General features: G+C 40.3%; 1 protein-coding gene across 2 annotated transcripts in view; it reads left to right on the forward strand.

Moving 5' to 3' along the window:
- Positions 1–840: 840 nt before the first annotated feature.
- The window catches only part of SH2D4B (SH2 domain containing 4B), a 70,325-nt gene continuing 45,469 nt past the window's right edge, over positions 841–25,696 (forward strand). The window contains exons 1-4 of one of the 2 annotated variants that reach the window (XM_087963955.1): positions 841–1,013; positions 6,619–6,623; positions 18,870–19,029; positions 19,621–19,771. In XM_087963955.1, the coding sequence (XP_087820081.1) occupies positions 841–1,013; positions 6,619–6,623; positions 18,870–19,029; positions 19,621–19,771 (489 nt within the window). Of the gene's footprint in view, positions 1,025–6,618; positions 6,624–18,869; positions 19,030–19,620; positions 19,772–25,696 lie in introns of both variants that reach the window. The other variant, XM_087963954.1, reaches the window with a different exon arrangement.

Genomic DNA, 25,696 nt, shown 5'->3' on the forward strand with positions numbered 1-25,696 from the left:
CTGCCAAAGGCTAAATTAATATTAATTACCTGCCCTATGAATTTGGAAAGGCGGCCTCCCTCCCTCTTTCCTCTCCCTCTCCCTCCCCCCCTCTCTCCATTCCTTCTTGCAAGATGAGAAATCCTTTTTAATTAGGGGATGCTGAATCACCGTGACTTGTGTTTTGTGTGTGTGTTGTTGACAGTAACTAAACATGACCCCGGAGCGAGCAGGTGGTAGCATGGGTTACCGCGATGAAGGGATTCAGGTGTTCCTAACTTTCAAGGGGAGATCGGTTCCCTGAGATGACACGGATACCGCTGGTGTAGTTGTTACTTTTACCCATGACATCACCAATTGAAAAGAAAAAAGAAAGAGAGAAAAAAATAGCAGCAGAAGGGTGTATACTCAGAGCAATGCCTGGTATTGTACTCTGCACACTGAGCAGGAACTATGTGCCCTATTCTGATTTTAAAAAACATTCTGAATTTTCTCCTCCAGCAACTAACAAGAGCGAACATCTCACATTTCTTGTCTGTCTTTTGGGCTGATACAATAGGCTTGGCTCCATCCTTCTTGTGGCATATCTGTTGATGGGGGAAGCCCTCAAGAGTTGTTTTTGGGATCTCCAAAGGAATGCCAGTGGACCGGGAGGAACTCCACATCGCTTACCAGAAGTATCAACCCCCCCTTCGTTCTGTTTTGTTTTTTCCTTCATCGGTTCTGAAAAATAGTTTCGGGTCTTCATCTGGTGGGCTTGGATGGACCTCAAGTGACTTTTGAGCTGAGCCTCCTTCCTTCCCTTCTCCTTGCTTTTGGAAAGCTCTACCTCTTCTGGCAGCTTGGTCTCCCAGCCTGGCCATGCTGCAGCAAATTTTGCTAGATCTCTACATTGATCCTGAGCTTTTGGCGGAGCTGAACGAAGAGCAGAAACACATCCTCTTCTACAAGATGAGGGAAGAGCAGGTCAGGCGATGGGAAGAAAGAGAGCAGGGACGCCAAGAAGGAAAGCTTAGCCCGAAGAGGACGAGGAGGTTCCAACAGAGTAAGATGGGCTGTTTTGGGTTTCCCTCTTGTCCATAGATCATTCCCTTACTGTGTGCAAAGTTGTGTACAGTCTAAATATTCGTCTACTTAGACAGTTGCCCATGAATTCAATGGGTACAAAGGAGGGAGATGATATTTACTGATTTATTTATTGACTGGTTGACTGGCTGACTGACTGGTTGGTTGGTTGATTCATTCATTCATTCTGTCAGGATTCCGGCAGTTACCCCAATTAAATCATAAGTCTCGAGCCAAACTTCCAACACCTCAAAGGATTTATTGGGAGTTAACACTGCTCTTTCAAACCCCTTTCCCCCTTCTCTTTCTGTTGGCAACTCTAAAACGACCATAGAAATATTTTATGAGTTGACATTCATCCGTTCATCCGTTCATTCATTCATTCATTCATTCATTCATTCATTCATCCGTTCATTCATTCATTTGTTCATTCATTTATTCCCTGCCTGTTATTCTAGTGACCCTGTTACTGGGCATCATCTTGGAGATTTTTGGGTTGGGCTGATTATCGTTAGCTCATTCCTTGATTGAGGCATTGCTTATTTCTTGATTGTTGGTCTGATGTTAACAGTGTTAATCTCTGTTCATCTGAGTGTTGAATCGCTGGTGGGGGTGGGGAGTTTGGTCCTTTTGTTCCCTTTTTGGTTTTCCTTTTTGGCTTTTGGCTTTCAATCCACTGGAAGGACAAGGCCTTAGAACAGGGAGACTCAACCCCTGGGCCACGGACTGGCAGAAGTCCACAGCTCACCCAAAACTGGGCTTTGCAAGGGAGTGAAGCCCCATCTGTGAATGTGCAGGATCCAGGCAGAGTGTGAAAAGCATACACCCCCAGTCCATGAAAAAACCTCCTTCCATGGAACTGGTCTCTGGCACTGGTGCCGCTGCCTTGGAATACAAACTGAGAGAAAACCCCACTCCTTTTTAGCACTGAAGTTGTTACCTAATTGGGTAATGAAATGTCTGCAAGAAAACCACGGAGCTCAGAGAGCACAAAAGACCCCACAGTCCTCCTCCTCCTCCTCCTTTCCCCTCCTCCTTTTCCTCCCCCCTCCTTTTCCTTGTCCTCCTCCTCTTCCTTTTTCCCCCTTCTCCTCTCCCTCCTTCTTTCTGCAAACCTCATTCCCTTCTAGTACTGATGATATTATCTAGTTGGGTAATGAGATGTCTGCAAGAAATCAACTGAGCTCAGAAAGCGCCAAGGACTTCATAGTCCTCCTCCTCCTCCTCTTCCTCCTCCTCCATAAACTCTACTTCCTTCTAGCACTGATGATGTTACCAAGTTTAGGTAATGAAATTTCTGCAAAAACCTACCAAACTCAGAGAGTAACAGGGACTGCTCAGACATTTTCTACTTTAAAGGGCTTGGAAATTGAGGTTGTTCTAGGTTGGATACTTTTTTTCCCCAGTGTCCCTACTTAATCTCGAGTCATCCCTTTGGGCTTAACGATACGGTGTTTTTACTTCACTGGGAAATTTTTTATTCCCTTTTAAAGGGTGCACTTAAAAAGGGAACAATTCACACCTCCAACAAATAACCTTGTTATGCAATCTGTGCTGCATGACAGGCCTGAGCAATGTGGCAGAAGAACATGAAAGTTCTTAAATAGCTCACATTATGTTTAAGCTGCTAGAAGTTCGGCACGGCACATTATAATGGATATTTAATGCGGTATTAATGCAAACTTCCTTTCCCCCTCTGCTCCTGCTGATAAAGAAGACAGAGCATTTCAGATTTGGGATTTCCCAGATGTGCCAGTTTACTACTCAAATAAAACAGAACTTTGGAGGGGATGTCTGTCTTGGAGTTATTGGTCGGAGTGGAGGTTTTCTGGAATGCTAATATAGAAACTGATTTGAGAGTAACCACATTAAAACACATATTATTTAAGAAGAGCCAAAATTAAAGCTCTTAAAAAAAACAACCCAGCTACAGGTAGTGCTCAACTTACAACAGTTCATTTAGTGACCGTTCAAAGTTACAATGGTAGTGAAAAAAATGACTTATGACCATTTTTCAGCATGATGGTTGCAGCACTCCCATCATCAAAATTGATCACGTGATCAAAATTCAGATGCTTGGCAACTGACTCATGCTTTTGATGATTGCAGCATCCACGGGTTACGTGAATATCTTCCGACAACCAACATCAATGAGGAACCCAGATTCACTTAACAACCATGTTACTAACTGCGGTGATTCACTTAACAACTGTGGCAAAAAATGTCTCAAAATTGAGCAAAACTCACTTAACAACTGTTTCATTTAGCAATAGAAAATGTTGGGCTCCATTGAGGTTGTAATTCCAGGATTACCTGTAGAAGAAGACCAAAAGGCCTGGGATAATACGGTTTCTCCTGGCACTGAAATATTTGTGCTGGACATAATTGGGGAAATCTTCAAGAAGAAGACTCAGGAAGTAAAGAGCTACTATGATAAAGGTCTTTTCCTAGTTAGTTTTTGGCCAAATTACAGCCAAGAGAGCTCCTTGAACAAAACCCTTGATGATGGTCTTCAAGGAAGGGCGATCTTGCTTCTGTAATTGAAGGGAGACAAAACCAGACGAGAGAAGAAAGGTCAGCCTCATTTACCACTGATTCTTTTGTGCTCAGAGTGGTCTCTCGGTGTGTGTGTGTGTGTGTGTTTTGATTTATTTCTTTATTTCCCAAACATGTACAAGATAGCAAGTATAAGTATGAACATAAACATGAACAAAGGGAGTAAATACAGATAAATGGGGACAGTAAGACAGGGATGGTAGGCACGCTGGTGCGCTTATGCACACCCCTTTAAGGACCTCTTAGGAATGCGGTGAGGTCCATGGTAGACAGTTTGAGGATAAAGGTTTGGGGTTTGAAGCTGTTAACAACGGAGTCAGGTACTGAGTTCCAGGCATTGACCACTCTGTGGCTCAAGTTGTATTTTCTGCAATCGAATTTGGAGTGGTTTACCTTGAATTTGTATCGGTTGTTTGCCTGTGTGTTATTGTGATTGATTGCATTGATAGGCAAGATGTTATAGAAAACAATTTTGTGAACTATGCTTAGATCAGATTGCAGCCGGCACAGTTCCAGATTGTCCATGTCCAAAATTTCGAGCCTGGAGCCATAGGGAATTCTAGTGTGAGTAGAGGAGTGGAGCACTCTGCTTGAGAAATACCTCTGGACCCGCTCAGTCATGTTAATTTATTTATTCTCTATGACCTGAAACCATGTTTTGATTCAGTCATGGGTGGAAAGTAGATTCTACATAGCTGACTTAAATTTTGTTGAGTTTCCATTTCATGGGAGATGGAAATGTGCCAGAATATTTTTCTCATCATTTAGGCAGCCTCTAAATGATTAAGAGAAAAAAAAATCACAATGTCAGTCTCAGTGTTTCCTCCAGCTTATAGGTTGAAGTAGCAACCAGTTAGATATTTAGATTCATCCAGTTGGGTCTCATATGGAATCGAATGGAATAGGATAGGATAGGATGGGATGGGATGAGATGAGATAGGATGGGATGGGATGCAGAGAAGAGAAGAGAAGAGAAGAGAAGAGAAGAGAAGAGAAGAGAAGAGAATGCAGAATAGAATATAGAATAGAATGGAATATGAATGGAATAGAATATAATGGAATAGAATAGAATAGAATAGAATAGAATAGAATAGAATAGAATAGAATAGAATAGGCTTTATTTGGCCAAGTGTGATTGGACACAGAAGGTATTTGTCTCCTGTAAGAGATAAAAGTGGCGAAGCAATATTTTATGTCCAGTGGCAAATCCAGAGGATTGTTTTTCAAGGAACATACCAGTAAATCCCCTTCATATTTCCATCCATGTGATTCCTTGAATTGCCCTCCTTTTACTCTATCCTCTGCTTGACCTACATGCTCTAAGCTGAGTCACATTATCTGGGCCAATCTATTTGAGATCTTTGAGACATGTCTCTTCATTTGACTTGGAGACAATACATGATTTTCAGTTGACTTGGCAACAGTTCACAAGTTTGATTTTGATTTTGGAAGCTACTTTCCTTGGTTAGTTGACTTCATTCATACAAGCACTGCTTAACCATCATGGATTACTTTCAGCTTCTCCCTCTCCTTTTGACTTTAACACCAAGAGTAACCCTACCTGGGCTCTGGAGAACATTCTTCTATGATAGAAAATAACAGCTACATGGTCCAACATGTATCTGAAATTAAATAACTACTCAAAACAATTGTTCAAAAATTATCGAATGGAACTGTTGGCTTTGGGCCACATCACTCAATTGCTCATCAACATAGCTTGTGTCAAAATTATAGAATTCAAGTAATACTCTGATTATGCCAGTAATTAGCCGTGACTTCCATTTTTTGTTAACAGAGCAGTTTTGTTAATCAACTGCTGTCATCAATTATATAATGATTAAAATATACTTAAAAATCTGATCTTGAAGGGCAGAACAGGATGAAAAAGAGTGATTTTACTGATGCTAAGAGAATTGCAGGTTTTAGGAAATAATTTTGTGGAATGGTGCAGCATCTGGCTGGGTTTTGACAGGGTAAAAAAATTGCATCTTTCTTTAAATTAATAGTTGTGTGATTGGCAGCATGTTTTGAAATTCCCATTGTTGGGAGCAAAATGCTAGTTTCAAATGGCTTTAGAGGTTCTAAACGATCATTTTATTTAGCAAAACTAGCAGGCTACAGTACATTGAATGTGTTGCATCTATGCCAGGCCACTCTCTGCCTTGCAGGATTACATAAAACTTATATAGGTGGTTTGATCAGAGAGGTACAGAAAAAGTACACAATATACTGGAATGTAATACACCACCACTAAATACTTAGAAATAACACAGGGAGAAGAGATGTCTGTCTTTCTCAGATGCAAGGGTGAGAGGCAACAAAAATGGCACAGAAGATCCTTCATCACAGGCCCTCCTGCCACTGCTTTATTTTTATTTTTATTCTAGCAAGCATGCAAGCTGCCTTCCTCCCTTTTTCACAATTGCAACAGAAAAGAGATACGTGTTGCAGAGCACATACCCAGCTCCTCAACAACTTCCAAGGACATTAAAATAGGACATAAATTCTAAGCTATGTATACTTCTGACAAAGACCTCTTGGTCTTTAATTATGTAGCACCCTGCAGTTATAACTGATCAGGGGTTCTATAAGATATAAACATTGCACTTATTAGGTAGAAAGCAAGAAATATATGTGAAAATGTAATCGATTCCATATGAATACTAGCTCTATACCCGTGCTTCATTACAAAACTATGTGATCGGGCTTAGTTTTTTGGGAGGAAAATAAGGGGAAAAAATTCTGCCTCTGCCTACCAGTATCCATTGGTATTTATCTGGCTATTGTCCTATCAGAGTGTGACAGAGTTGAGGGCTGTTTGGAAGCTGAAACAGCATTTGCTGTATGAGCAAGAACGAGAAAGCAAGGAGCCTGGGCGTGGCTTAGCTCAACTGTTCTGTACTAAATCTGCTTGGTGCTGTGAAAGTAAAACTGAATCTCCTCTCCTCTGCTTGTGTTTTGCATTTGGAAGAGATTTCTTTTCAGGTGGGGAGGGGGAGTAGAGCTCCTTAGCATCAGAGCGTGTTATATGATAATAATAATATAGGAAATACTCTAAATGCTCTGATGATCATTTCAAAAAATCCTTTCTTTGTGAGCACCTAGAAGCCAAGAGGAACATATGTGCCAAATTTCAAGTTTGTAGGCTTTACGGTTCTGGAGATTTTGTGATGATGTGTGAGTGGTGTTTCACTTTTATATATATAGATATATACGGAAATGGCATGCAAAGACTCCGGACAATATAATTTAGTGGACTTAGCAATGGCAATGAGCAACCAACACAAGCTTTTGGTATTAAGGGAAAATGCAGTATCATCTAGTAAATGTGGGTAGACTATAATATTCTCCATAGATGAATAAGGGGTACATTTTGTGTCAAAATGCACTGAGTATCAAATTTGATGAATTGCAAAGAAGTTGAGTATGGCGGTACCACTGTAATCAGCAACTCTATGCATTGGAATGTATTGAGCAGGTCTGAGAAAGTGAGTGTATGAGACATTGGTGAATTGTTGACTTTCCAAGATATTGGTCTTTGAAAAGGCACATTGGGGAGAATTTATTGCAACTCCTCAATGACTCCAATTCCCTTGAGGCCTTGTTAGTTGGGTGTGCAATGATTAGCATGCATCCTATTCTCACCAATGTTCATAAAATCAGTACTTATTAGTCTGTGAGTTATAATTCACAACAATTACTACTGAAAGCCTCAGTGAAGTACCTCTCGCCCCTGATACACCATTTAAATCTTGCATGTGACTATTCAGGAAATTCTCGGAGCTTGCAATATCACGATGGCTTAGCATGAGGCAGAATAAAACCTAATAATATTACTGGGGATAACAAGAAAAATCGCTTAGTAAAAGAAGTAATTTGCACCATGACTAACAGTGGAGAACAATATATCCAATATTTGGAACTGTCCAAGGTCCTGAATGTCATGGTTAAGCCTCAACTGGTACAATCAATGCCAGTAACTGTTTAGCATTCTGAAATCCACGGCTTGTGGATCCCAGTACAAACCAGTAGTGAGAGTTATCCTATGCCTGTCTCAATTTACAACCATTTGTTTTGTGACCTTTCAAAGTTACAACAGCACTGGAAAAAGTGACTTATGGCCATTTTTCACCTTTACAATCATTGCAGCATCCCTATGGTCACATGATTAGACACTTGGCAACTAGTTGGTATTTATGACAGCTGTAGTGTTATGGGGTCATGTGATCTCCTTTTGTGAGTTTCTGACAAGCGGTCCATGGGGAAGCCATTAGCAACAAAAATTTTAGGCTCAGTTGTGGCTGTAAGATAGATAGATAGATAGATAGATAGATAGATAGATAGATAGATAGATAGATAGATAGATAGATGGATGATAAATAGATAGAGATGGATAGATAGAGATAGATAGATAGATAGAGATAGATAGTTAGAGATAGATAGATAATAGAGACATAGAGATAGATAGATAGAGATAGATAGATGATTGATAGATAGATGATTGATAGATAGATGGATAGATAGATGATAGATGGATAGATGATAGATAGATAGAGATAGATGATAGATAGATGATTGATAGATAGATGGATAGATATAGATAGTTATATATAGATATATAAGAGAGAGATAGAGATAGATAGATAGATAGATAGATAGATAGATAGATAGATAGATAGATAGAGATAGATAGATAGATGATAGATAGATGATAGATGAATAGATGATAGATGGATAGATGATAGATAGATAACTTTATTGTCACTTTGAATGTAAACTAATCGGCATACATTAAAATGAAACTTCATTGTATACAGGTCTTAAAGGGTGACCACCTCCAATTTACACTAAATAAATAAATAAATGGATAAATATAAAATTATACATCTACCCACATATATTATATGACACAAAGAAACAACACAGTCTAGTTCAGGTGTATACATGTACATGGCAAGGAAAAACGAATCTTGCAAGGCAAATGTCATAATGGAGAACAAATTGAGGTTGACCTCTAAGGTTTCTACCAGGCCTTCTGTTCATGTCTGATTTCTCAATCGCCCATCTCAAACTGGTCAGGCCCACTTACTCAGAACAGATGACATCCTGCCTGCATCCTTGCTGGTCTGCTTTGAAAACTGGTGGACAAAAAAAAAAAAATCCAATTTGCTGGAAATGCAAAAAAAAAAAAAAGGAACCCTTTTCCATATGTGGTGGTCATGTATAGAAGCCCAAAGTTATTGGGAGAAAATCAAAATTTGGCTGGAAGAAATGACAAAAGAGCAGATAGAATACAAACCAGAGTCCTTCTTGTTAGGGATCTTTGACAAACAAATTTCCAAAAAAGCAAAATACATAACAATACACATCTTAACAGCGGTCAGATTAGCCTTCACCCAATGTTGGAAGCACTCTCAGGCGCCATCAGACGAAATGATCATCCAAAAAATCTCAAGTTGTGCAGAAATGGACAAACTAACTTTGGCACTAAAAAACAAAGATACCTCAATATACTGTGATAGCTGGAACTGTTGGTACAATTGGATTGACCAAAGATAGATTTTACACTATAAGGTGAAGAGGTTAGGATAAATCTATAGCAGTGATATATAGACATATGTAAAGATTAGGTGTGTGTATATGGCATAAACTAAGGGTTATGGGGGGGAAAAAGAGATCTTATAAACTGTGGAAGATGAGAATGTTTTTAATTGCTTTCTATTCTTTCTGTCTATTTTCCTTTCTTTCTTTTTTCTTCTTTTTCTTTCTTTTCTTTCATTTGGGTATGTGTTGTTGGTTTGTTTTAATTGTAAAATTAATAAAATGTATATATATATATATATATATATATATATATATATATATATATATATATATATATATATATATATATATATATAAAAAAGAAAACTGGTGGATAAGACCCATCCTTTGCCTGATTATTCCAACCTTCAGAAAATCTCAGGAGCAAGTTGCTCATATGGCCATACAGCTCTTTCCCTGTGCTTTTTCTGTGTTTAGAAGGCAGGGTATGTATAATGGTCTCTCAGCCTCACATCCACTGGTTCTTTATTCTGAAATCCATTCTTCATTATGAATAGCATGCCATTACGTGAAATGCAGCATTTGGGAAGGGGGGGGGCAAATACTCCTAAGAATAATTTGATTCTTATCAGGAATCTACTTACAGGTACTTCACCTGCAAGGGTCATAATTTATACATGTGTGAGCTATTCATCTAAACTGGGGTCTGTATTCACAGGCAGAAATTGGATTCTCAGGAAGGCAAATGGGCTCAAAGCCACCTCCTTCAAAATACCCAGGAACTCAAACTCTCAAAGTTTCAAAAGAACTAACTGGATAATTTTGCAGGTGTTCATAAATGATCCCTGCTGAAAATAACAATACTAAATAATGCAGTTGGAGAACAACGAGCAAGGAGAAGTTAAAAAAAACAACCCAGCATATTTTATGACGAGATCTGTAACTAAGAGCCTTTGGCCAAATAGCCTGGGAGAATTGGAACCAGAAGGATAAAGTTGACATGACAGAACAATGCATTTATTTATTTTCACTGCTGCTTGGCTCAGTTGTGTGGTTTTGAGTTTATTGGCCTTTTCCATCTCTCTGTTTCTTCATTTACCTGTCTGGTTCCTAAGTAATGAATGCTAGCTGGTACGTGGAGTACCTGTAACTTATGTAAACTTCTTATACCCTAAGTTCTCCCTTTGTTGTGGGGGTTTAAAATTAAAACCTATCATTGTTTTTCCAGGGTTGGGTTTAGACTGAAAACACACCTACTTACAATGAGCCTGATGAACCTGTCTAAGGGGGGAGAAGTGAAGGCTGGGAAAGGGGGAAGGGGACCTCTTTTCAATCAAACATGTGGTAGACACTTAGCTGCTTGCCTCAGGTGGAACCAGTGGCCTGGTGCCCTAGAACACTGGTAAAGGAAGTAAAAGTTTACAGATGTCTGGCTGGATTCTGGCAGACTTGTGATATACATTTGAGATTGGTCCACTACTAAGAGCTGACTCTGCCCACTGCCAGGAGCTCAGTCTTGACTGGCTCAAGGTTGACTCAGCCTTCTGTCTTTCCGAGGTGGGTAAAATGAGGACTCAGATTGTTGGGGGCAAGAGACTGACTCTGTAAACCTCTTGGTGCTGTAAAGACTATGAAGTGATATATAAGTCTAAATACTATTTCTGTTGCTACTATAGTAAGTAGCTTCTCCTCCTCTTCTTTCCTCCTCCTCATCAAAAAAGGCAAGCCTGTCCTAGCAAGTACTACAAAAGACAATAATCAACCATTTTTAATGTGAATCTAGGAGAAGGACATCCATAGCTGCAGAGGTGACTGGAGGGGAAACACCACGTTATGCAAGCGGAAGCTTTTATCAGGAAACTCTATCAAGTGTAGAAATCCTTTATTTTTTCCAGAGATTCCTAAAGCCACATTTTAGTTAAACACTAATTAAATTAGCAGTTAATCTGCCATAGAATCGAATGATGGAAAGCTACCTGAATGCTGCATGTTTGGCTGAGGGTTGCAACTTTGTCTAATGAGAGGTATATCTCCGAGATGTGATATCCGGTTGGGCTTGCAATAGGCTTTCTGAAAAAGGGAATCAATTTCTGGAGGCGAAGAAGATGGCTGGCAATTAGGATTTGTCAGGGGTGCCATAGTAGCTAAAAACAATGATAAATCAGTCTGCTTGCAATAAGCTGATTCCAGCGATATTTCATCAACTGCAGCTCCAGTTATTTTAGATTGCTTTTAATTCGCAGCATGAATGCCAGCATCAAACGAGAGAGGCATGGCCTCCTTGTAGCCACTTGACTTCTGTCAGGGCCAGACCCAGGTTTTCTTACAATAGTGGTGAATATCTGTATAGCTCGGGTGTGGGATGTGGGTGGAAGTTGAGCTTGTGGTTGGCTTCCGAATGTTTCCTCACCAGGCTAGGCAACATCTCCAGCAGAATTTAGGGAATGTCAGCATTGGTGTTCTGTTTATAAGGGCTTTGTGAGGTCAGTAGTCTTGTGATGGGAGGATCACATCAGGTGAGAGTCTTGTGTTGAGTCCTCTGATGGGTCTGGAGATGGGCAGGTCACATCAGGTGAGGGTCATTGGGAGGTGGAGTACCAGTTGCAGGGGTGGGCTGCTAGGGGTTCGCCTGGGTTCGGGGGAACTCATAGCTAACATTATGGCCAGTTTGGAGAACCACCAAATCCCAACCCTGGCTGGCCCTGCCCACCCCTCCCCTCCCTCCCCAGAAGTCTCCACATGGGCCATTTTGGATGCCAGGTAAATGCAGACCCCATTTGGAGGCTCAGGGAGGGTGAAAAATGGGCCTCCCAGAAGTTCCAGAAGGCCAGAAAGGCCTCCGGAGCCTTCGATAAACTCGCATGCATGGCAGGTGGTAGCGTGGCTGAGGATTCTTGTATTGCTTCAATCCAATTGGTGTTGTTCGGTGTCAGTGTGGGTAACGATTAAGGATTTGGGAACATGGCATTTGATTGACAGCTGGTATTCATGGATCTTGGTTTTCAACTGATGCGATGTTTGTCCCACATAGAATTGGTTGCAATGGTTACAGCTGATTTTGTAAATTGCATTGTTTCTTTCATCCTTCTGTATCTTGTCTTTGCTTCTGGATAATTCCTGGCAGAGTGTGGCTGTAGGTTTATGAAGTGTCTTTCTTATGTTGTCTAAAAAGGTCAGATTGTTCTGATAATTGTGGCATTTGCACAACAGTCATCTATTGCAAGCTTTTTCAAACAAAGAAACGAACAGGTTGCAGGATTTTCAGACTTCAGCACTGGCAACCAGACATAAATAATTTATGTTCGGCCTCACTGTGACAATTTGCGGATTCATTTTGGCCTTCATGTTTTTCATAACTAAATATCAAGCGTGCAAGTGGCCAGAGGGCAGAGATATAAAGGGCCTTTAGAAATTGATCCAATTCTACTTAGTTTCTGGTATTGCTGCAGCCTCTACATATGTGTAATAAGGCTGGAAGCTTGGTTGATTCTTTTCTTCCTAGGAATCTGTGTTTGAAACTGACTTGGGTGACCAACAACATTTGTTATGGAGTGTTAAGGCATTTCTTTTCACTTTGAATCCTTCCACAGCAGTTTCAATCATTCAGAAGTGGCCTCTCTTGATGTGCAGTGCAAGCACTAAACTTTCTTCTAGCTGATAGAGCTTCCAAAGGAGGCAGCCATGTTGGCAAAGCAACAAAAGACAATTCTTCACTATCTGCCTGTCTTTGTGTACACTTCATATGCCACTTCCATATGGTTTTCCATATGATGGCCATGCCATCAAGTAAGAATGATGAACCTCTTGGGAAAAAAATCAGAAAAGCATTCTATGTTGTCCAACAGAAAGTGGATCAGAAAGACTTTGGCCCAAGAAGAAGGTCCAGGATGTATCTCATGGATGACGAAGATACTGATGATGATAATGATTATGATGTGAACTATTCAGTTGTGTCTGACTCTTGATGATTTTATGGCCCACTTCTTTCCACATCTTCCAATCTTGCATTTCTTCTTTGACCCAGAGGTGCTTTTTCAGGAGGCAACTGGACTTCCTGATTTTTCTTTTGAAGACGTTTCACTTCTCATCCAAGAAGCTTCTTCAGCTCTCAAGAAATTTCTAGGATGAGAAGTGAAACATCTTCAAAAGAAAATCAGAAAGTCCAGTTGCCTCCTGAAAAAGCACCTTTGGGACAACCTGTTGTGGCCCGGCGGCGGCCGACGGAGCTGCAGCAGAGTCAGACAGTAGCGAGGCGATTGGGGAGGAACATGGGCAAGTCTTGAAGGCTGAGGAGGGTTCAGATGAGAGCTCTGCATCGGAGGCAGAGATGGGGCCAGGGCAAGCTGGCAGTCATCAGCTGCCTTTAGACTCAGACAGTAGTGAGGCAGGGGAGCTTCTGGAGCCAGTCCCCAGCCTGCACATGCACAGGGCTACCAAAAGACAAGAACAATTGAGAAAGCACGGTCGACTCAGGAGTAAGACCCCACCTCGGAGATGATTGGCCCCTCCTATAGGACATCAAAGAGGAGCAAACGAGACAGAAGCTTTTGCAGGAAGCAATTAGTTTGTCTGGTCAGTTCAAGCTTTGAAAAGTTCTGTTTGACTCTGTGTTGAGTTTGGCCTTGCCCTGCGTCTGGCAATTAATTCTCTGGTGGCATTTCAAGTGTGACAAGGAGGTCAAATTATTTTCCAAAACACCAATAGGCACGTCAAGAAACAATGGATGGAAACTAACCAGGGAGAGAAGCATTCTAGAACTAAGGAAAAATTTCCTAACATTGAGAGCAAACAACTTTCCTTCTGAAATTGTGGGTAGTCCATCAATGAAGGCTTTCAAAAAGAGACTGGACAACCATTTATCTGGAATGGAATAGGGTATCCTGCTCAAGCCAGGATTGGACCAGGAGACCTCTGAGGTCCCTTCTAACTCTATTATTCTATGTTCTATGATTTGCCAAACATGTGACTCCTTCTAGATGGGTGAAGTTGCCACCCAACCTACATAGATGGTGCTAATGGAGTGTGTACATTTCCAGAGATCTTCATAAGAAAATCAGCTGGGCATGTCCGCTGTGGATTAACCTTTGTCTTTTGCAAACGCTGAGGTTTTAAAATAAATCTTAGGGTTTTTTTCCCCCCTGCAAACCCGAGCTTGGAAAGGAACAACCTCAGCTTCTGGTGCGCACCATAGTAGGCAGGGCAATTCATTCGAGATGAATGATTCTTCAAGAGCACCGTGTTGAACTTGCTATTGCTCTCTAAGGCCTTGTTTCTGGAGTTCATTGCAATGAATTTCAGCCAGAAACAATTTCTATTAATCTGTCGTAGAAAGAACTGGAAAAGCACAGGAAAATATTATGGTTCCAAAAAAGATGATTCTCTACATTTTACAAGTATTACTAAAGGTTCATTTTCTGGGCTATATTAGTCATAGCCTTCTGCCTTATGGAAAGCTGATGCTACAAATTGGGCTGCCAAAAGCAGAATTTTCCAAATTTATAATTTCTTGGATAAGAGCTAAAATCATTGGTGCTCGGAGCAATTCATCATTAAAGCTGATTCTTTGTGTTCTTTTTTTGTCAGGAACTGAGGATGGTGGAGTTTTTTTTTCTTCTTCTTCTTTACTGGAAGGTTCCATATGTTACTAGGTTTAGATGTTACATGATTAAAAACCTTACATCTTTGGACTACAGCACTGGTTTCTGTTTAGTTAGGTGCATTGAAGGTATTGACTGTGATGTTGTATGAAGGTTCTCCATCATCCAGATCTTGGTTGTCCCAAAGGTGCTTTTTCAAGAGGCAGCTGGATTTTCTTGGTGTTTTCCTTGAAAAAATTTCTCTTCTCATCCAAGAACCTTCTTAAGTTCTGACTGAATGGTGGGGAACAAAAAGGTTTATATCCTTTGCAGTCTTTGGGGCTGTTGACTGTGATATAGGAAACCCTGAGAAACATTGCACTAAGATACTTGGCAGACAGTTGAGGTTCCTCCATTAAAGAGGTCCATCTGGTGGGACCAAGAAGAACATTCTCCATGGTGGGTTCTCTTTCTCTGGAATATCATCCCCTTGGGAGTAAGACTTTATAATGCTCTCATAGGGTATCGTTCCTTCACACAGAATTATTATTCCTTCACATAACCTGAAGACATTATTTTTCTATTCATGTAATGTGCAACTATTTGTGATGACTCCCCTGGATCAGAGGTTCTGATCAGTTCTGGAGAACTGGTAGCAAAAATTTTGAGTGGTTTGGAGAACCAGCAAATCCCACCTCTGACTGCCAACCCCATCTCTTCTCTGCCTCCCATTGAGTCCTAGCTGATCGGCTGGGTCTTCCTTGGTTGCCCTGCACAGGAGAACAGAGCTGGAAAGCAGGTTAGTGGGGTGTGGAGGGAATGGAGATTTTACAGTATCCTTCCCCTGCCATGCCCACCAAGCCATGCCCACCAAGCCATGCCCACACAACTGGTAGTAATTTTTTTGGAATCCTACTACTGCCCTGGATGCTTCCACAGATACATCTCCAGATATCATCTCGGATGGACTAGTTCAAAGCATGTCTGGAGGGTAGTTGGTCAATGGCCTCAAGCAATTGCCTGAGAAGGATTTGGCTGAAGCACAGCTGCAGCAGGAGCAGTGAAAGTCAGCGGACTACTCACGAGGAGGCAGCTGGCTCCTGCCTTTGCTCTGATCTAAGTGTTCTTGGATCAAGTGCAGAAGGCACTTCCTCTTCCTCATCATTGACTGGCTGTAGCTGTGTGATTTCCCCACCTGGAGCCTCAGGGCTATCCTGCTGCAGCTGGGCTTCAGCCAAATCCCTCTCAGGTGGCTGCTGAGAGCCATTGACCAACTCCCCTCCAGACATGCCTGGAATTCGTTCATCTTCCTCTGAGCTGACATCTAGAGAGGTATCTGGGGAAGCGTCTGGGAGGAGACATCACACTATTTCACCTAATTGACCACCTTATGAATTATGTCCATGAGTTCTCCCTTTGTCCAGAGTGGGATTCCAAGAATTGGGTATATCTACTCTAGTGAAAAGAAGGACTAGGGGTGACATGATAAGCAGTGTTCCAATATTTCAGGAGCTGCCACAAAGAAGAGGGGATCAATCTATTCACCAAAACACCAGAGGGCAGGACAAGAAGCAACAGGTGGAAACTAATCAAGGAGAAATCCAACCTTGAAATAAGGAGAAATTTCCTGACAATGAGAACAATCAACTAGTGGAATGACTTGCCTTCAGACGTTGTGGGTGCTCCATCACTGGAGGTTTTCAAGAAGAGATTGGACAGACATTTGTCTGTAATGGTATAGGATTTTCTGCTCGAGCAGGGGGTTGGACTAGAAGACCTTCAAGGTCCCTTCCAACTCTGTTATTCTGTATTGTATTAAGTAGGTTTCTTCACTGCCTCTCCATTCTACTGTGATTATTGCCTCTGCTCTCAGTACAGCCATCTTCAGTTCACCATTGCTTCTCCATATTCCTGTATTTCTAAATCTGGACAGAAGAATAAATAGGTTTAATAGTAAAATAAGATACAATATGAGAGCATTATAAATACAATAAAAAGGAGGATATAAGAATTATCGACATAAGGAAAATAAAGATGAGTGTATTGGGGGAGAGAAAGTTTGAACAAAGATTAAAAGGTTGGTTGCTTGATTCAGTCGGCAAGTGAATTTTAAAACACACAACCAACTGTAGATAACATCTAGGTAGGAAAACACCAATGATTAATAATAGTCATAAAATAAACAGAACACATGTAGGAATGAAATTTTAAAAAGCCAGTGGGAAGGAGAACGGGAGGCAAGTTCTTATGTACCCAAAACAGATTAGCCTATCAATATAAAAGCATAATAAGGCATTACAGTTTAACAAGTCTACAAATATGTCTCATTAGAGACAAGAGCGAATGAATCTTAAATGTATTAAAAAGGAAGCCAAAAACGGAATGAATTCACAGGTACAATAGCTGGGGGAAAAAACCACCTTGATTTACTGTGATGTTATTCTTGGAAAAAGACATAAGAGGAGGTAACAAAGAACCTTTCCCAACCAGTTACTCACCTTGGATTTTAATTGTCATAATCCTCAGCCAATACATAAAGGGTCATTGATTGATTGATTGATTGATTGATTGATTGATTGATTATGTACCTTCAAGTCATTGTTGGCTCTTAGTGTAATATAGTTATAAATCTAGTTTGTCCCTGATGATCTCTCTCTAACCTGGTCCTTCAGATCTAAGGTTATTCTGGCTGGCAAATAGAGAAGAGACCAGTTTAATGTGTGTAGCTATCCTCAGCGTCTTAAATCACAGATCGGAAAATAAAATAAAGTATTTTGTTTCTTTGAATGACCCTGTAATCCCTTGCATTGAGGTGGAGCTGCGGGTGACCGAATAGAGCTTAAGCGCTTATTGGCCGGATGCCCTTCCAAACACCTATGTGGAATTTGCAGCAGACAATTACTCACTGCACCCAGAGAGAGAAATATCACAGAGGATCGAACTCACAGCCTCCTGATTGTGAGGCGAGGCTCATCACGCTGCTGATAAAATAAAAGAAAGTATATAATTTGAAAACTATGGCAGAAAAAACCCACAAATTGGCATAGTACAACAAGGCATTTATTTATCCGTAAGAAGTCTGGATCAACAAGAAAAACAGTAATAACCATGTTGCTTCCATGAAAGCCAATTTTAAAATAACCACAACTTTATTTGCAGGGAGTAAGTTTATTGTATCAGTCTATACCCAGAAAAAAGATTGGCTTGTGACAATAGGGTCAGTGTTCAAATTTATTTTATAACTAGCCAATAACCCAGCATTGCCTGGGTATTTATTTATCCCAATCCTGAATTAGACAGGAAAATTCTGTAGTCAGGATTCATGCTGTTGTACTGTCTCTGGCACAGCATCACAATTCTTCTATTCCTCTCCTCAGGAGTTTCTTGTCTATGAATGTGTTTCATTTTTTTTTATTGCACTTGGCCAATCGCCTGACATTTCCTTGGAGGGCTGAGAGGGAGCACCCTTGTGGAATACTGGAGTACTATGAAGCCGTTACCATGGCACTGTGCTGTACGGTAGAAATCATTTTAAGGCACACACACACCCATGGGATTTAGACATGTCTTACCCCCACAGCATTTGCACCCAGAGGGTGTAAGTCATCTGTGTACCAAGTTTGGTTGAAATTGCTTGAGGCACTCCAGAGTTATGCTGGAACACACACACACACACACACACACACACACACACACACGGTTGCAGGAGGTAGACACTGTAGATCCTTATCAAGAGCTGATATATATACTTTGCATCTTGTTATTCCAAAAAGTCAAGGAAATACATAGATCCCCTCCAAAGTCTCTTCCAATGCTGTTATTCCGTAATTCTGTTATTCTGTATATGCTGAAGTCTCTCTTCAAATCCTACTTTACCTAGGCTCTTCTAGATACAGTGCACCCACTTTCTCCAGCAAAGTAAAACTACTTGGCTACATTCTGCTCATTTTTCTAGGTGGCCAGGTCGCTTTGCAAGGCAACTTCAGAGAAATGCTTTGCAGGTACCATTGCTGAAATGAAGTTCTCCTTCATGATCTTGCACAGGCCCAGTGCTTAGTTCTCATTCTTTGTATTTCAAGACCTGGTTTGTTTTGATTGAGGGCTCTGAGGTTTTCTCCTCCTAGCAATGTGTCTGGATGGCTCTTCCAGGTAACAGGAAGCACGTCCAGTGGCTTCAGGGATCTGATGGCGAGGTCTGGGTTTGGATCATGGGAGAAGCCCCTGGAGACAAGACATACGAGCAGATTTCAGAGGAGCTTCTTGCAGAACGAGCCAGACAGCAGGCTCAGAAGGAAGCAGAAGAGCTATGGTGAGTATCTGCAAAGAAATAGCTTCTAGAATACTGCTGTCAAAAATACTACTGAATGAGAATTCTTTTGGAATTCTACTGGATAATGTTGTCTTTGAAATGGATACTCATTTCTGAAAATGCCAAAATCTCAGTGGGAAATAACATCTTGCTTGGGCTCAGAAACTAAGCTGGGACATACATACATACATACATACATACATACATACATACGGTGAATGGTTGCAGGAATTGGGCATGGCTAGTCTAGTGAAGAGAGGGACCAAGGGAGACATGATAGCACCCTTCTAATATTTGAGGGGCTGCCACATAGAGTAAAGGGTCAAGCTGTTTTCCAAGGCACCTGAAGGCCAGAAGGGGAATAATGGATGGAAACTGAACAAGGAGAGAAGCAACCTGGAAATAAAGAGGAATTGATCCTTATGACAGTGAGAATCATCAACCGATGGAACATTATTATATGTGTATATAATAATGACATATATACAGGCCAAGGTAGTCCAGTATCCTTAGACTTTTGTTCTCAATGACAATTCAAGGTTGACTTACACTTCCTTACCTTGTCTTTCTTTCTTTTGTGGTTTTGGAAAGGAAACAAAAGGAAGCTGAAATCACAAAGAAGTTCCGTGATGCTATGGCAAAGGAGAAAGCTCGAATAGTGGCAGAGAAATGGAAGATAGAGGCAGAAGATCGCAAAGCAGCCAAATTGGTGGAGGAGGAGAAAATCCAAGAGGAATTAAAGGTTGAGTGGTTCTTCCAATGTTTGGGTTTGGATCTCTTAGAATATTTCTCTTCTCTTCTACTCTACCCTACTCTACTTTACCTTACTCTACTCTACCTTACTCTACTCTATCTTCCAATGTTTGGGTTTGGATCTCTTACAATGTTCTTCTCTTCTCTTCTACTCAACTCCACACCACTCTACTCCACTACACTCTATTTCATTCCATTCTACATTCTATTCCATTCATGGTACATTGGGATTTAATTATTTTCCAAGCTACTAGCTATCAAAAAGTAGACAGAGAGACAATCACTCTCCACCCCCATTAAGAACAAATACACACACAGAATGACCATGTGACCTATTGTGGATAGGTTTTGAAAAGTTTAGTTTTGGTTAGTAATTGGATGGAAGTGAAGTAGAAATTACTAGGGCGACTGGGAAATACTAGAAAGATCCCACAAGAAAGATCCCACAAGAAAACAACTCTGTACGATTACCAAGAAAACAGCATGAATGGCTTACAAAATCAGGAGCAATTTTCAAGAATTGCTATTGGAGTTAAGGTAAGATAACATGTGAAGGTAAGAACAGCACAGTTGAAATTTGAAGCAGAATCCTAAAGATTACTCTTGTCTATCTTCCACCCAGGATGCAAGATAGATATATTTCATCTCTGAATTTTCCCTACCCTTTTTATGAGCTCCTCATCTACTTCAAGCTGAAAGTCCTTGAATCTTGATACACCACTGAAAAAGATAAGAGATTTCCAGAGTGGGTGGGTCAAAATCTACAAGAATAGTGTTGTAAGAAAAAAACTTGCTTCTTTTCAATATGCCTGCAGATTTGGACCCACCTGCATGAAATTCTTGGAGTCCAAGCTAAAAGCTAACCCACGTTTTGGAATAACTTCTATAGCCAGTTTCCCAGGAGGTAAACCTTTCTTAGGTTGGAATTTTTCTTACAGCAGGATATTGTTTTTGAAAAAGAAAGACTAGGAGAGTAACGTTTGTTGGAATGGGACAACTCCAGTGGTGAAATTCTACTGGTTTGGCCCGGTTCAAGCGAACCAGTAGTAAAAAATGCTACCATTTGGTTAAACCGGCCTGTCTATTTTTTCCCTTCCAACGATCAGCTGTTCCAATGATCAGCTGTGCCGGGATCCCCCTCGCTGTCTTACTACTTCACCCAGGAGGCTTCCCTGAGGTCCAAGAGGCAAAAAAGGGAACATAGGGGAGTATGCGCTCCCCCCATCTCCATTTTTTTGCTTTCCCAGGCCTCAGGGAAGCTTCCTGGGAGCAAAAACAAGCCACGGTCATCCCCATCTTCAAAAAGGGAGACCCCAGCCTAGTTGAAAATTACAGACCAATTTCTTTATGCTGCGTCACCTGTAAATTCATGGAATCAATTATTAACCAATCCATTATCCTCCACTTAGAGACAAACAACCTACTCTCTAATAAACAGTTTGGTTTCAGAAAAAACCTATCCTGCAATCTGAAACTCTTACACTGCAAAAACATATGGACTACACAACTCGATCAGGGCAAAGCAATAGATGCAATCTACATAGACTTTGGTAAAGCCTTTGATTCAGTGGTACACGACAAACTACTCCTAAAACTAAAATCTTATGGTATCTCTGGACACCTGCATAACTGGATAGAAGCATTCCTGTCAAACAGACAACAAATGGTCAAAATTGGGAATGTCCTATCAAATTCTGTACCTGTCAACAGTGGTGTCCCCAAGGCAATGCTCTAGGACCAACTCTCTTCATAATTTCTACATAAATGACCTCTGTGATCATATTAAGAGCAACTGCGTTCTCTTCATTGACAATGTAAAGCTATTCAACACCACAGACAATACTGCTACCCTTCAAAAAGACCTCGACTTGTATCAGAATGGTCAAACAAATGGCAACTTCAAATCACAACAAATAAATGCTCTGTCTTACATATTGGCAAAATAATCAGAAAATAAAATACAGGCTGAATAGTCAAGACCTTGTTGATGATGCAAACTCTGTCAAGGACCTTGGAGTACTCATCTCTAATGATCTAAGTGCTATAGCTCACTGTAACTACATAGCCAAAAAGGAATTAAGAGTTGTTAACCTAATCTTATGTAGCTTTTTCTCTGGTAATATTACACTAATAACTAGAGCATACAAAACATTTTCTAGACCAATACTCGAATACAGCTCATCAGTCTGGAACCCACATTACGTATCTGATATTAACACAGTTGAGAAAGTCCAGAAATATTTCACAAGAAGAGTTCTCCACTCATCTACTCATTGCAGAATACCTTATGCCACCAGACTCGAAATTCTAGACCTAGAAAACCTAGACTGCGCCGCCTTCAGTCCAATCTAAGTATAGTATATAAAAATCATACATTGCAATGTCCTACCTGTCAATGACTACTTCAGCTTCAACCATAACAATACAAGATCAAACAATAGATATAAACTCATGGCTAACCGCACCAAACTTGATTGCAGGAAATACGACTTCAGCAACAGAGTGGTCAATGTCTGGAATACTCTACCTGACTCTGTGGTTTCTTCCCCAAACCCCAAAAACTTTAACCTTAGACTTTCTACTATTGACCTTACCCCGTTCCTAAGAGGTCTGTAGGGGGCGTGCATAAGCGCACCAACGTGCCTACCATCCCTGTCCTATTGTTTCTTTTATTTTTCTTATATGTATCCATTTCATGTATTCATAACTATGTTTATACTTATACCTGTTATCTTGACAAACCAAATAAAATAAAAATAAAGAAGAAGAAGAAGAAGAAGAAGAAGAAGAAGAAGAAGAAGAAGAAGAAGAAGAAGAAGAAGAAGAAGAAGAAGAAGAAGAAGAAGAAGAAGAAGAAGAAGAAGAAGAAGAAGAAGAAGAAGAAGAAGAAGAAGCCGTGCCCATCCAGTCACATTGCCATGCCCACCTAGCCACTCCCACCTAGCCACTCCCACAAACCGGTAGTAAAAATATTTCCATCCCACCCCTGGACAACTCACTACAACCAACTCATCATGGTCAACTTGCTGCAGGACAATTCACTGCAGGATAATTCAACCATTCAATTTAATTATTTAAAATCATTAAACAATTATTTTGATGTTTGTCATTCACATTTTATTTGTCCTTCTTTTGCACTCTTTCTTTAATAATTGTATTCTACCATCTGTTCAATATTAATGTAATTTTTGTCCTGCAGCAACTTGGCTGTGGCGAGTTCTCCCACAATGAGTTGGTCGCGGTGAGTTGTGCTTTCTTTATATAGGTCTTTGTAGTAGAAAATACAGTAGTTGCATGAAGAATTTCTACAGTCAAGAGTAGTGATAGCTTGATATATGCAAGTGAGAAAGAGAGGTTATTATATATTGGTTGATTTATGGTAAGCGTATGATAAAGCATACATGGAGGTAAGGTTGGTTGTTAAATATTAAGTAAAGCTTACCGAAAATAAATAAATAGAATGCATCACAAATGTTTCACATTCAGGAGCAAGCAAGACAAGAATATATGATGTTCCCTTGCTGTTTAATGTACTTATGTATAAGGAATGCTTCTTGTGATGTTAGAGGTTGGGAACATGAATATAGATGTATGTTTTTATGTGGATGATGCCATGTTGTTGACTGGGAATCCAAATGATTTTCAGCAAATGTTTAGGTTGGATAATGCAAATAAGATTCGGGCCTAAAAAATATTTCCATCATTTACATACTGCCCATTTCTCCAGACATCAATGAAAGCTCCAGTCCTCAAATTAGGACACATCTATAGGTCTACAAGGTCACTGAATAAATGAAAGCATAAAATTATAACTTTCCGGATCAAACCTGCCAACCATAATTCCTTAAGCCCATTCTCCAAAGACTTGATGGAAAAGGTTGATTTTTTTCCAAAAAGTTGGAGCAGTGATGGTGAAACCCTCAAGCTATCAACCTATTGGAAGCTTAGGTCCTTGAAGGCAAAAGAAGTGAATCAATCCAAACTATACCTGTAAGGTAAAGAAGCTATCACAAATAGATAAATCTTAGTAGCAAGTTAATTAGCAGTGGAGAACTGGAAGGATAAATGTTAAGTTGTAAAGAACTCAATCAATTTAAAATGGAAACATGAGGTCTGCCGTTGAATGGATGCTTGTAGAAAGAAGCCAAAATGTTAACCATTGAACTAGAATAGCGGTGGCCATGTTTCAACACATGGACCCAATTTGGTCTATGGCAACTATAAGTATTAACACAAAGATAAAACTGTTCAAGGGTATTGTTATACCAACTGCAAAACAGGATGTCAATAGTTTAGCCTCAAAAAGTTTTAAGGCTCTGGGCACTAATTGTCCTCTGCCTCTGGGATGGCATTTGAAGACCTAATGGCTGATGGCATCTTGTGGTTCAGATGTGTCTTCCAAGTACTTTTGGTATGGAAAGCCCTCCCAAGCTATTTAAATACATTGACCGGTTCTTGGACAGGCCCTTCTACTCTCCACGAGTATTGAAGACCTCTGAGCAAAAATGAGGAGTTTCAATTTATGAAGACCCTATTAGTTTGTCTATTGGAGTTTAACATTGCTGCAACAGCTCTCTACAGTCCAATTGAGGTTTCTCAAATAATAGCATCGGGGTAAAGGAATATCAGGATTTTGCGTTGCACTAACTTAGGGGGATGCAAGTTCTTGTTTGAGAAAAGAGAATGTCAAAAGGCAACTCATCAAGTCAAAAAGCAGCATATAAAACTTTCATACGGAGTTGATGGAGAGAAAGGTAGTTTGCAAGGGTATAAAAATAAAGAGAGGTATAGTGAATGCAGGTGTAATTTAGATTTTCCTTTATTTTTTCTTATTGTCCATCTTCGGTTTCATACTTCATTACTATTTTCTCTTTGTGTTTTTTTCTTATCCCTACAGAAAGTCATGTCAGAAATATGTATTGTATGATGGATGCTATCTCTTTGAGCAAAGAACCCATAGAAACCAAGATTTATACATGCGGGAACACAAAAGTTAACATGCCATGACTAGCCTTCCACCTTTTGGAAAAAAGCAAACTATGAGAGGTGTCTTAAAGGTTATTTTTCTGATGTTTCAGGTCTTTCAGATTATTTATTAAATCAGTGTCATGTGACAAAGAAACAGAGGAGAACCAGGTTAAAAATCAACCTCCCTCCATTCACTCAACATGTGTTTTGCTGAGCTACAGTAGGAGCAGAACATAATAATTTGCAATCAAGCTGTGCTTTCAAAATAATAAGGTTGACTCACACACACACACCAATTATTATGCAGTTTTTTACTTTGCTTTAATTAAAACTCGCTCCGTGATTGCGAACCCAAACAAAAACTTTGGAAAACAAAACAGTTTTCTCACCAAGGAAGCATTTCTTCTTCAGCTCCCTGAGGATTCTCACAGTAGTTTCTAGTGATTATATATATATTATATTATATATTATAACCGCAGAGGCATTAATATGATGTGACAGGTCTCATTATGCTCTGTAGCAGATTGCACCTGTTTTATGGCTGCGAAATGGGCATAACGCTCAGCCAGAGGAATGCTCATGTTTTGATAAAGTTAAAAAAAAGCTGCATTGTTTTTCTGAGGAGTTTTCATTGCTCCCTTAAAAATACATTTTGCAGAAATATACAACCTGGTATTTCTGGTCACGCCCCTCCCTAAATCTCTGACCTGCTTCCCAAATGTTGAGCAATACATGAATGTAATTGCAAGACACCTCTTTGAACTTTTGGGCCAGTCCCTGCTGTTCTCCCCTACTCATTTTTTTTTTTTTTTGGGGGGGGAGGGCAGATTCCAAGTAAGTTGCCCTGAGCTCTCAGGAAAAAAAGGCAGGTGTAGGAGCTGAGCCTGAGGGAGGAGTCAAATGCATCATCAGTCTCGAGTTCTTGCATGACCAGAACAGATCTAAG

This window comes from Notechis scutatus, chromosome 4 (genome assembly GCF_049901735.1).
Source record: "Notechis scutatus isolate UNSWTSFEM ecotype Mainland chromosome 4, rNotScu1.2, whole genome shotgun sequence".
NCBI lineage: Eukaryota > Metazoa > Chordata > Lepidosauria > Squamata > Elapidae > Notechis > Notechis scutatus.